The sequence below is a fragment of the Erigeron canadensis genome, chromosome 6, assembly GCF_010389155.1.
Source record: "Erigeron canadensis isolate Cc75 chromosome 6, C_canadensis_v1, whole genome shotgun sequence".
NCBI classification, from domain to species: Eukaryota; Viridiplantae; Streptophyta; class Magnoliopsida; order Asterales; family Asteraceae; genus Erigeron; species Erigeron canadensis.
This window is the reverse complement of record NC_057766.1, coordinates 8,402,474-8,416,371: the sequence shown is the minus strand read 5'-3', so window position 1 is coordinate 8,416,371 and position 13,898 is coordinate 8,402,474. Positions and strand designations below refer to the sequence as shown.

The following is a 13,898-nucleotide window of genomic DNA, read 5'->3' as shown; positions in this document are numbered from 1 at the left end:
TTATTTGTCAAAGTTGTAGACATGATATCGAATCTTAAATTGTTATGTTTGCTTTGTCTAATAAGATTATGAATATTTTGTTATGTCATGATTCGAATATTAAATGTTACGTATTATTTTATGCTTTTATACATTTACTTTCAATAAAATATAAAAAACCGTTTAACCGTCCAAACCAAACCGGATTAATTGGTTTCAGTTGGTTTGGTTCGACATAACAATTTGGACTGATTGGTTTGAAAAATCATGAAACCGTATGTATTGGTTTGGTTGAGATTTTTGGCTAAAACCGTCCAAACCGGACCATGCACATCCCTAGGTGGAGGAATGGCAAAAATAAATAAATAAATAAAAAACACAAAATCAACAAGAGCGTCTACACGGTATAGCCCAATAAATATATAAGCCCAAAATTTAGAAAGCGGTGGAAGTCCAAGTCCAAAATATGAGTCGGTTATACACGTGTACAAAAGGGGAATTAAATTAAAACCACATATATGTCTGTATAATTATAATTATATTTTCATTCATTCATTCAATCTAAATATACATTTTGTCTTTGAAAGGGGGCACTTAAGGGGGCACTTGCCCGTTTCTTTCTCTCTTTCTTTTTTCTCCTCCCCTTTTGGTTGGGGAATCCGAATTATTCTTTTAGAATCTTATCCCTAAAACCTATATAATTAAAAAAATCAAAAAAAAAAAAATTTAATAAAATTAGTTGTATCTAACAAATCTTAAATATATATATTATATTTAGGGATCAAATAATTAGTAATTCTTTTAGTTTTTTTTGTTGTCGAATTTTGAATTTGTTTAGGCATGGATTCATCAGCAGCCGCAGCCATTAATCCGGTCGATGGTCAACAAATCATCACCGCCTTTCCAGATCTGTCAATCCACCAGGTTTATATTTTTATTTATATTCATATTATATTATGTTATATATATATATATATATATGTATACCAGGTTTTGTTTGATTGTAATCTATATAAATATGATATGATATTGCTGCTGTTGATATATAATATATATATATATATATATATATAATATGCATATGTAATGTCCGAATTTGTGTTAAGGCCCTAAATTCGATTGTGCATCATAAAATTCGTGTTAAAAAATATTTATAATTGATAATGGGTATTGGAAAACACTTTTCTGTTTGTCAAATATTTGCATAATTGTAATTCTTATTCTCAACTTTGGCCGAAAACGTAAATCATAGAAAAAGCACACTGTGAAGATTACTTAAATTTAATCACGACGATTAGCAACGTGGAAAAAAAATGAAGAAAGTAAGTTAGCGAAGTGGGAATTTGCCTTCTCACATTTTTAGATGATCTTAACTTTGTGTATCTATATAAATAGATCGATGAATTAATGGTTTTGGCTGTTTAATTAATAATGGGCAGGATGATGATAAGGAGGAAGTGGTTGTTGTTGTTTCCAGTTGCCAAGAGAATCGGGATGGAAAGAAGGACGGTGATCCAAATGAGAATCATCATGGACTCTGTGCAATTTGTTTGAATAAGATTGCATTAGAGGATACCGCCCTCGTTAAAGGTTGCGAGCATGCCTACTGGTTTGTCACCTTTTCTAAAAGCACATATTCTGATTTTTGCAAATATATAGTTGTATTCTGCACTTAGATCAACCCTTGAATTGTGGAGGTTGCTTGCTATTATTATTTGTTGCTTTATACACGGCTGGATGGAATCCCCCCCCCCCCCCCCCAAAAAAAAAAGCGATTACGGTGAATCTTTAGATAATTAATAATTTGTGAGATATTTCAACTAGTACTAGATGACGGTTTGTGTCCTTTTTTTGGGGCGAATCATCATTGTTATGTCACTAGAAGTATGTTTTTTTTAATAATAACGTATTTACTTCTAGCTACACCCGTTTATTGAAACATTATGTTCGGCAACGGTAACAATGTCCATATAAAATGACACTTTAAATGACGTCAAATGTCAGTTATTAATTTTAGAAGTGTAGCGTGACATATGGCTCACGGTATCATAAGTTATTTATATCTAATGGCCTCCCAGAATGACATCCCCAGCTGGTTAGTAAAATGGTACAGGATATGATCTTTTATTTATATAATCCTCCATACTCAAATAGGTGTCCATATTTTTATATCAACTGGTCTTTAAATGAGGGTGCTTGGTTCAATTAAAGGAATGGAAATAGGGAAGGCAAAGGTAATACTAAGGAATGCAATGGGTAGTATTATTATTAATATCAATTATATTAATACATATTATTAGGATATGGATTATAGAAAAACCGTTTATATATAATAATAATAATATTTGGATTAGATTTAATAACTACATCATGTGTCGCAATTTTGATAACGAGAATTATGGGATGTGAGGTAGTGGGGGAGAAGCATGTGGGTAATGATAGTTATTACCCTCAATTTACTCTATAATGAGTCATTACCTATTTTTGGTATTGATTAACCCCTATTTTATAAAGGCATCATTTTTATTATCATATCCATTCCCCACCCCTAAATATATCCAATGAAGCACCCCCTGAGTGTCCACTTCTAAAAGTAACATATTACTAACTATTAAGTTTACTATACTATCTTGTGCAAACAAGTAAGCGTAAAAATGTCATTTAGCAACCATTCAAGCAGCAAGCCAGCAAGGGGTATTGATTGTTGAAGGTTTTTGGGGTGCACTAGGGAGGATCATTGACTTGCATATGAGGGCCAAGAATAGTCTAAAAGGGACATGTATGGGATTGTCAGAGTAATTAGGAAAGTTTTTGTATATTCAGTGGATGAGGATATGAGATTATTTGATGGAGTTACATGATTACCGGAGGTTCAATTCATTTGAAGTTAGATTATTTAATGAATATTGGAGAATGAATGAGAACGTTGAAATTTTTAAGAATATCTAGGTCTGCATTATGAATTACCCACGACATTGTAAAGTGACATATCGCATTAATGTCAGTTCAACAACATGGCTGTGCACATCTGTCTTTTACTTGGTGTTCAATGAAATTAGATCATTAGTATTAAATATCAGAACCTTTAAAGTTTTAAACTTCACACCACTAGTCTTACTAATGGACCGAATTCTCTGTCTAGTTCTTTCTTATTGCTAGCTATTATCATGTTTTTGATGGATGTAGTTGGCAGCACTTCACAGTTCATTTGCATTAAATGCAATATATATTTCTTTCAATAAAGTAATTAATATGTTATTTTTGTTCTATGTAGTGTTGTGTGTATTCTTCGATGGGCCACTTACAAGAAGGAACCAACATGCCCTCAATGCAAGCATCCATTCGAGTTCCTCAATATCCATCGTTCTCTTGATGGCAGGTACATGGCTATTAAAACTCATGACTATCATATGGCTCTAAAGTTATTGTCATTGAAGATATAAGTTCATATGCGATCCTTCAAGACACTCCAGCAAGATATCCTGCTCGCTTTCTATTATAGTTCACCAGTCCAGTTGTGGTTGGGTAATATGGGCTGAACCAATCATTTTGACTTGTGACTTGGGCTGGGGATTTATCAAAAGTTGTATTAGTATGATTATAGATTTGAAGCATCTCTAATAGGGCATTTAAGAATGTTAAATTAAATGTTGATTACAACTGGACAACTTCAACCTTGTCTAAATTTTCGACCCAATTGACTTGTTTACAGTTAATAAGTAAATTAATGGGTCGATGTTGCCACCACTCCTTTTGTTTCATAGGAGACTGCCCTTAATGAATAATCACTAATCACGAAGGTAATTGTGGGCCATGTTGAGAAGAAGAAAGTAAAAAAGATGAGTATGGCATAGATGAGAAAGTTTACATTTTTTAATAAGATTGATACTAATATTTATCGTCTTTTTAACAGCATTCATGACTATATGTTTGAGGAGAGTGTGTGCCTTCTCCTAAGAGCTTCATGGTTCCATCCTTTGCACGTTGAAAGCCATGAAGTGTTGGATGATCACATTCTGGAAGACTTTTATCCTTATGAGTATGAAGAAGAAGAAGAGGATGATGATCTGGATGAAGTGTATCTGGGCCGTTCATCCAATATCAACATCCGCATTGGCAACCGGAGATGGGGGAACAACGGTTTTGTAAGAGCTGGAAAACAAGAAGCTCGACCCATTTATCAACCTCACTTCCAGGATTTGGGTGCTGGCCCTTCGTCCCGTGAGCCTAAAAAGAAAGAGTCTGCTGCAGCAGCAGCAGCTCGTGATGTGGCTGCAGTTGGCCGCCGAGCCAAAAGGACTCTGAAACGTGAAGCTGCTGATAAAGCGGCTGCTGCAAAACATCAGCAGCATCTGGTTAGGCTGGGGCGCAACTAATCATCCAAGTGGGCCTCATTTATCCATCTGTACAGTGTTCTTCAACTTTTGTGAAATAATGGGTTTTAGTTTTAGTTGTTAAAGTGATAAGAATGGGTTCATACTGTGCAGGACCCCATTATGCTTCTTACTTTACTTACAATTTCATAGGTGTTAAGATGATTAAAAGCTGTTTTTAATATTATGCTGATGATGAAATGTTTTAGCTCATGTTGATATTAGTATGTAGGCTAAGTTAAGCAGCACAATTATTTTAATGCAAATTGCTGTTGTTTTCTGACAAGGACCAAATTGCTGTCTTGAGTTTCTATATTCTGTACTTAATTGTCGCGTATTGCTGGTTGGCGTTTTAGTCGTTTTGTTTTTAGGTTGGCTAGAAGTTTCTGGTTTTGAATTCAAACGCTTCAAAATTACAAAGTCTAGAAGAGTTTCCTGTTCAAGATCTCAATCGTGTACGGTTTTGGCTTTGTTTTCCCGATCATAATCCAATTATATATTAAATCCAATTATTGTTTTTCTTTGCAATTATATGTTAATTACAAAGGTTTCTGTTTATCTTGCTAATCACAAAGGCAAATTAGCAAGACGCTAGGTGTAGAAGAATACAATTACAATTAAAATAAAATCTACAAGGAATCTCAAACTGTCAACTCGTGTTGTGTTTTTGATGAAGTCCCAACCATGCCCCGGGAACAATTCATACAGAAACTTTACAAGATTATAAACAGCAACAAAACCACCGTAATCACAAAAAACGTTCAAACAAATAGGAGCAGGCCATTATTCTCAAACAGAAACCTGAACCCAACGAGAAGACATTAACCACCTTTGTCCAAGGGATTAACGATCCCATCTGACCAAGCAAAATGATGTTTCCTATAATCCTATCACTGTTTGATATCCAAAGAAAACATTGTTACCTAATGCTTGCCAAGTAATGTGCAACTCAGGTGGTTTATCAAACTTTTTTATTAAAGATGCACACTGATATAATCAGCATTGTCGAAAAAACGAAAGTAACTTCCGGTAGGTTGAGTAATTAGAGGTGGGAGGTTTTGTATCATACTTAAAACTGTTTCTTCTTCTTCTTTTAAATCATCATCATCACAAACAAGTCTTATACCACAACCCTTCACCTCAACTTCATCGTTATCTTCGAATGTAAACGTGACAAACTTCTTTGTTTCTTTCCATCCCCAATCACATGCCATAACACCCAACCATATCATCTTATTCGTATCATATATTCGTAACGTCTCGTACAAGAACCCCATCGGACGAAATGTAACTAGTGGGGCTCCATCCAAGTTGTCCACGGAGAATCTTGGTCCACCAGGACAAGACCTCTTTAGCTCGAATGCGACACAGATTCCATACCCTTTAAACTCAGAGTAGCACCAATTTGGAGGTAATTCCACCTTTATTTCATGACAGCTTCCCTCACTTTGATTCGTAAACCATGGTGGAATTCTATCTCCATTAAATAATATCTCCAAATGTTTACTTTCTACATTTCCGGTAAATAGCATATGTGAGTGTTTACTTTCACTGAAGAACTCACGTATCCTACTCTGGATACCCAAATACTCGACCAAAAAAGAAAGTTGGTTTGTAGATGAGTCGATAAGTGGAGTCTGCGACATAGACACCTGGCTAACATTCCCATATATTTTTGGACAATCAACGAAATCACATTGAAGATATTGTCGGTGAATTAGCCTCGGCGCTTCTTGCAAGGAGGTACATTGAGACGTCTTAAGACACTGAAGGCTAAGTGGAAGTTCCGGCAACACTTCTAGCTTCGTGCAGCCAATAAGATACAGAATTTGAAGACGAGAAAGTTGACTCAAGCTTTCAGGTAACTTAGTAAAGGTGTTACCATTCAAAAACAAACTTTTTAGACATGATAAGGCTCCAATGTCATGGCACACTTCGGATATGTTGCAGTTAACAATACTTAGCTCCGTTAGCGATTGTAAACTTGCAAAAGAAGGCAGCGCCAAACTTTGTGGATGTTTTTGGAAAATTGATGTCCACCATGTTGAAGACTCAGGTTGTTGTTGGAATGTACCGATCTCTAGTACTTGAAGGTTAGTTAAAGATGATATGAAAGAAGGTAATGTTGTAATGGCTGTTCCATCAACATAAAGCTTCACCAAACTCTTGAGGGTGCCCAAAACCCGAGCCAGGTTATCTAATTTTAAGCACCCCGATAGAATCAGAACTCGGATAGAATCCATTTCAATTTTGCAGGGGAAGCTCCTGATCTGTATGCAGTTTCTCATATTCAACATAACAAGTTTCTTAAGCATTCCAATTGATGGGTGAAGCTTAACCAAACTCACACAACCTTCAAGATTTAGCTTTTCGAGATTGACCATCTCTGTGAAGTCAGGGGTGGTTGTTAGGTTACGGCAGTGCCTTAGCTTCATCACTTTCAACCTCCTAAAACACTAAAATCAAGGACAAGAAGGAAAGATATTAGATCGGTGACCGTTAACAAAGAAAGTCATATGTGAAAAAGAAAATACCTTTAGTGTTGTCCAAAAACTTTTGATGTTGCTGAAAGAAAAGTCAATGGCAACAATGTTCGCTGGATAAAAACTTGATGGCAAGAACTTGAAAGGATATCCATGCCAATAAATCAATCTTAGCTCATTTGATAAAAAATCCAAATTTCCTGATAACTTCACACTGAAGTCTGTCCACATGCTCAATTGAAATGACTGTCCAAAGTGCTCTGCTTCTGGATAACAAATTTTAAGGATCCGTAATTTTTTCATCTTTGAAAAAGCTTTGCAATCTATGCGAACCGTTTTAGTAGTTCTCTCTAACAAAAGGACAAGAACTTCAATTCCTTTAGTTATTTCCGTTACCTGGATACAAGTAAGTAATACAGTAACATCATTAGATTGTTTGATTAATGAAACATATAGCTTATATGAAAAAAGAGTAGCATACATATATATTCAATTTCTTATATACTTACAGTGTTTTCACCAAGTACATCGTAAACCTCTAACGTACCGCACAACCGGATAGGCCTTTCAAATTCTTCACGTAGAACTTCCCTTGCCATGCTTCGAATTAATTCATGCATTTGAAGCGAGAAATCATCAGGAGATATTGTAATTAGAGATTTATCGACCAAAACATCAATATTAACATCCGCAAAACAATTGTTGTTGTCAAGTACACTTGCAGAAAGATCTTTATCTTCGCCTATTAAGGCACATGCAATATCAAGAAAGATTCTTTTCTGATCAAAGTCTAACAAATCAAAACTGGGTCGCAATTTTTGTTGTATCTCCGAATTAGGGTACATTTGGAGTCTATCCAATTGACTTCTCCATATACGGGCAGACTTTTCAAACAAAGCGTTGCCAACAACTTTGAGAGCTAACGGGTGCCCTTGCAAACATTTCACGACTTGGTATGAGAGCTTCTTGAAATCATGTGTAGGATATGTTTGGCCAAAAGCATACAAACAAAAAAGCATAATATCTTCACCATCATCTAAAAACTCCATTTCATATATTTCATCAACTCTATGAGATCTGAGCAACTGTTTGTCTTTACTAGTGAAAATAATCAAACTTAAGGGGCAAAACCAGTTACGTGAACCTGCTAATGCTTCTAACTGCTCGTGATGATCCACATCATCCAAAACAAGCAAGATTGGCTCAAAAGCTACCCTTTTCTTTATTACCATGATTCCTTCACTGATATCGTATATCTTCACATCTTCAGTTTTCGTGATCTTACTAATAAGTTGCTTCTGGACTTGAGGTAGCCCTTGTCGTTTGGCGACTCCTTGGACATCCTCACAAAAACAGCTTTTTTTAAAGTAGGCATATGTCGAGTTATAAATAGCTTTTGCGATGGTGGTCTTTCCTATTCCACTAATGCCGCAAATTCCAATCATGTTAACCCTACTTGAACCAATAAAGCGCCCCAAGTTCATTTTATTTACACGAGCATCTACACCCACTAGGTTCTCACCAACATGCAAGGGCACATCACATAACGTTTTGTGGATGTCTTTAGATATGCAATCAATGAACTTGGACTCATACCTAATTGCAAAAAATACATAGGACTAGTTTTAATAGAGCTATAAGATTAATTGGTTTACATAAAAAACACCTACACAAATAAACCGAGTTACATAATTACCCATTTGTCATGTCGTTAAGATCCCATCCAGATAAGCTAGCTGCCACGGTTAGAGCTTCCTTCCATACATCTACCTCTGCTCTATTGGAAACTTCATGTTTGACAAATGCTTCGGCATAGCTCTCAGTTTGTTTTCTGACCACTTCGGGCATAACATCATAAAACAAGATTCGAACTTCATGTTTTGGTTTTTCCAATTTCTTGGTATCAAGAATTTTGACAAGTTCCCTCAGACACCACGACGAAGAAGCATAATTTTTCGAGAAGATCACCATCAAAAATCTTGAATTTTCAATGGCTTTGTAGAGTTGGGGAGATATTTCTTCTCCTCTAGGCAATTCAATATATCTCTAAAAGCATGAATTCCGTTTTGCTTAAAATCTTTGAATAGATGATCAATGAAGCTTTTACGAATATCTTCACCTCTAAAACTTACAAACACATCATATATCCATGGAGACATTTTCTAAAATAAATAGTTGCCCTGTTCGATCACATTTCAAAATATTATAAGAGAAATTTTTGATATATATAGTCTAGTAATTTTTTTTAGAGTTCATATGACACTTGCAACTTGTTTGTGACTTGGGCTGGGCATTTATCAAAAGCTGTATTAGTACGATTAAAAGTCACAAATAAAAAACCAATTGGAGAAATATAAACAGAAAGAATTATATTTCATGACTGACAGTTTTCTTTCTGCAGGTTGATCAAATCAAGTCTTTTTGGTTAGACTATATATATACATCAAAGATTATGATTTCTGTATGTATATGCCTAGAAAATCAATGGAAGATGGATTTTTATTACTTAGTACTCGTATTACTTATATCATATATATGTAGCAAAGACTAATTCCAAGTCAACTTTTATTGGCATAGGGTATGCATACCCTGTAAACCTTAACTTTTTTAAAAAGTTAAGTTGTAAATTCTTCTATGCTCAAAAGACAAAATATATGTAATACATATCCATAAAGAAAAATTTTAATTACATGTCTTGTGTGTATGTCTTCATCATCATCTTAAATTAATACTCTTATATTACTCCGTATTCATTTATAATATACATATATAAGTCAATGGGCACCAATTCATTGGTCAATTACACGGTATGAATTTATAGTATTTACTAATTAGTTTACTCCTTATATTTTATCTATACTAGATGTTAAAATGTAAATGTGAATACATGTAGAAATAAAGTCTTGAAAGTTATGCTATTTTAGTTCTTGTGAATTCGTTAGATATAAAAACACTCCATCAAACCAACAAGGAATTAGCCTAGTGGTAAGGTAAACACTTTATGACCTTAAGGTCTCAGGTTCGATCCCTGCTGGACACAAAAAATAATTCATTTAAGGTACCCGTTACCAATTAAGCCTAGACCCATATGTAAAGTTTAAATACGCGGGTTCGATCCTTCAGGGGTGCCCAGATCATGTGGGATTACGATTGAGGTATTTTACCGGCATCATATGGCTCATACGGGGTAGGTCGATGGTTATCTAATTGAGGTACCGGGACTAAGGTTCCCTCCATTATCCTTTTTAAAAACACTCGGTTTATAGGTTGAACCAATCATTTTGGCTTGTGAGTTGGGCTAGGCATTTATCAAAAGTTGGATTAGTATGATTACAGATTTGAAGGCATCTCTAATACAACATTTTAGAAGTTTATATAAATGTTGATTACATTCGGACGACTACAACCCTGTACGACTCAATTAATTGGTTTTCCGTTAATAAGTAAATCAATGGGTCGATATTACCACCTCTACTTTTTATTTCATCGGAGACTTCTCCTTGGTCTTGTGAAATACTTTATGCATAATCACTGACAGTATAGAAAAAAATCTTAGAGATAGACAAAAAAAAAAAAAAATTAAAAAAAAAAAATCTAAAAAGGAACAAAATGTTAGAAAATTTTAAAAATCCATGAAAATTTAAAAATAAATGACAAAATTCAAAGTTTCGAGGGGGCATTGGCCAGATTTGCCCCCCATGTGGTACCGCACTTGTGCATAATCAGTACATGTTACGAACAAGAAAGTAAAAAAGTTGAGCATGGCGTAGACGAGATCGTTCACATATGTACTGTCTTGGCATACATTTTTTTTAAGATTGATCCTAAAATTTTCTCGAAGACTTTTATCCTTGTAAAGTTGTAAGTAGGAAAAAATTAGGTTTGTAAGTATGAAGAAAAAGAAGATTATAAGAGATGATGATCGGGATAAAGTGTATCTAGGCAGTTCATCCAATATCAAAATCTGTAAAAGCTGTTGACAAAGCTGTAAAACAAAAGTAGCATCTAGTATAGGCTGCGGCGCAACCAATAATCCAAGTGGGTCTCATTCATCCGTCTGGTACAGCCTAGTTTTAAATCAAAAATTGTATGAATAATATAAACTAAATCAAAGAAACAGAGAGGAAACCAGAACAAAGTTATTACGCATACGTGGTGAAAAATTTAGCAAAAGCATTGAGGTATAAAAATCAAAGATAGATTTTATTGGGTTTTTCTCTTTAATTTATAAAACAGTTTGAGTCAGATTGCGGGTATAGAAATGGGTATAGGTTATCGGTTGGATTTATAGTGAACCATTTGGCCCGATAAGATCCCCTATGGCTATAGGTTGGGTTCGGGTACCACTTTTCATATCCAGTTCGAGTATTCCCGTGTATTTTTATTCTTATTAATTTGTAACATCAATTTCGTCTATATATATTTTTTAAAATTTCAATATGTAAGAGACAAGTCATCTCTATTATAAGGTACTGAACTATTGTTTCGTTCCATTGCGTGGACTAGGGATAGGTGTGGACGTGTGGTACTGTTATTGTCCTGTATTGGTATCGAAAATCATCAAAATATGGTACGGATCCCGGTTCCATACGAACCCGTACCGATATTTACCAGTATTTGTGATAATTTTTCAATACTCATTTCGGGAACTATTTGTGACAATTCGTAATTTATTAACATCGGGTTAGTCTTAATCTCAATTAAGCTCAGTCATTATGATAATCTCGTCTAAATTAGACAGTCATAGACGTGGAAATTAGTAGACATTTGGACTTTTGACTTAGTTCAGTTAGACATATCCTAATGACGTAGACTATTAGCTATCTAAATGAATGCAATCTTAAAATAACTTTAAATAAATATTTAAAGGTTATGTCTTATACAAAATAAATAGATTGTCTACCCTTAATATTTTTAAAGTTTACTTTGACGAAATTTTATTGACTCGTCTTAATTTAAATAATACGAGGAAAAATACCTTTACTTTAAATTATAACATTTTAGTCAGTGTTTAATCGCAAACATTTTATCATATTTAGGATACCAAAATATCTAGAAATGGCCACTTATGCAACCCCTTTTTGTTGTGGATGGAAACAAACCACCAAAACCTCCCCCTGTACTACATCGAACACACACACATAGCACCACTCTTAGTAACCAAAAACAAATTTCTCATCTAAAACCATCTCATCCTCTACCTCTCATACAGTTTCAATAAGGATCATCAAAGGAAAAATACTTTTATTTGTTGTAACAATAATCATCTAGCAAAAACATTCAAGACATCATCATTTTCATCTTCCTGATCTTCTTTCAAGATCATTAATTATTGGTAATTGATTTTTCTTATATTTCATCTTATGGGTTAATTTCATTGTCTTGAATGAATTAGTCAGCCTTGAATATGAAAAGAGTTTTTGCAAAAGTTGTTTAGATGGATTTTGTTAGAAGTACGTCTTGGCAATCGAAAATGTGGGATTTGTATGTGGTTAATAAAATGGATAGTTTTCAGGTTCTTTAGACATCTTTCTAGTTGTTGTAATAAAAAGGTTTGATAATAAAACGATTTGGATTGCGGAAAATGGTCGAAAACTCGATTTTTATTTATTCTGGTCATCTTTCGCGTCACATCGCGCCGCGAAATTTGTGACGGTCCAATATTTTTAAAAGACGACAAGTTGCGAACTATAACTTTGTTTATATGGATTAGTAACTGAGACTACATTATAATGTCAATGACAATGACATTAGAAACTTGAGTCATATAAAATGGACATTTCAATCACATACTTAGTCGTGGCATTTTAGGATCGATAGCTAAGTAGTTGTATAGGATACTATTTGATCCTAACCATTGGTACTCATATGCTAGGTTTTGGATAGACGTGGAGACTAGACTGCTCATTTTCTCAGATTACTCATACTTTTAGCTCGTTGAACGCTAAGGTGAGTTTATGGCGCCCCTTTTCTTTTACTTTGGGCCTGAAAAGCATGTAGTGTTGTATACACGACTACTTTATATATGATTTGTCTTTGTCTATGCCATGTGATTTGGCTACTTAAATCATTTGTCTTATGTCTTGCCATGTTGACGGCTGCCTGAAAGTGTGTATACATGTCTTATGAAATATTGAACTAAATGACTTTGACTTCATGTTGTCGGCTGTCGGCTGTCGGCTGATTAAATTGTTCTTTGTGTTTGACGAACTAAAATGTTGTCCCTATGTAGTTATCACCATCATGAGATCCTAATGGTTGTCTTGTCAGAGTTAGTTAGTGCCTGACTATCATTGTTCTGGTCCGTACCCCATTATAGACGGGAGACCTGTGCGAGATATATTGGTCCGCACCACATTGTAGACGGGAGACCTGTGCGAGGTATATTGGTCCGCACCCCATTGTAGACGGAAGACCTGTGCAAGGGAAATTGGTCTTATTGTCGGATATCGATCCCGGCTATCTTGTCACAATATTGTCGGACTTTGCTCCCAGTTGTCTTATCTTAATCACTACATGTCATTGTGTGCTCCCAATGACGACTAAACTTTTGGTCAAACACACTGTAAACTCACCAAGTATTTCGATAGTTGATCCTCTCAAATTTCATGTTTTTCAGGTAATCAACAGTAAGTCTTGGAACATCTATGGCATATTAGGGCCATTCTTTTGACATTGGACGTACAATTAGCATCAGACATTTGAGGACTCTCATGTTATTAGCTTTAATTGTATTAGACTGTCCAAATTATTGAACTCGTATTCAGTGGGCCCAGTTCCAAATGAGGACGACTTGTATCCGTATTTTGGGGTCCACATTTGAACAATTGTAGTTGTATTGAACTTGTATTGGCATTAATGGATGTAATCTCTATTACCTTCTGATTAGTACGCAATTTTTTGTTAACCTTGTATTTCCGCTACAACGGGGTGTGACACTATTAAAAGTAAATACTGGTTTTGGTCCCACACGGAATTCGATATTAGTTTGGAGATCAGGACGGAATCAAAGAAAATTACTATTCCCTAGCGTGGACAAGATGATAATAAATCAATGAGTTTA

General features: G+C 34.9%; 2 protein-coding genes and 1 long non-coding RNA gene across 3 annotated transcripts; 2 read left to right on the top strand and 1 right to left on the bottom strand.

Moving 5' to 3' along the window:
* The first annotated feature begins 738 nt into the window (after positions 1-738).
* LOC122605823 lies at positions 739-4,565 on the top strand. The gene is made up of 4 exons (XM_043778780.1): positions 739-903; positions 1,419-1,588; positions 3,254-3,358; positions 3,893-4,565. Exons 1-4 carry the CDS (start codon positions 820-822, stop codon positions 4,353-4,355), a joined length of 822 nt encoding a protein of 273 aa, XP_043634715.1. The 5' UTR covers positions 739-819; the 3' UTR covers positions 4,356-4,565.
* Positions 4,566-5,326: 761 nt separating this feature from the next.
* Positions 5,327-8,994, bottom strand: LOC122604260 (disease resistance protein RUN1-like). Its single transcript, XM_043777148.1, has 5 exons — positions 8,968-8,994; positions 8,532-8,881; positions 7,345-8,431; positions 6,887-7,231; positions 5,327-6,808 (listed from the first exon to the last, which is right to left on the bottom strand). The coding sequence occupies exons 1-5, from the start codon at positions 8,992-8,994 to the stop codon at positions 5,327-5,329; spliced, it is 3,291 nt and encodes a 1,096-aa protein (XP_043633083.1).
* Positions 8,995-11,906: 2,912 nt separating this feature from the next.
* On the top strand, positions 11,907-13,723 carry LOC122605355. Its single transcript, XR_006324601.1, has 3 exons — positions 11,907-12,170; positions 12,711-12,784; positions 13,455-13,723. It is a non-coding gene; the product is annotated as an uncharacterized LOC122605355 (long non-coding RNA).
* Positions 13,724-13,898: the final 175 nt, after the last annotated feature.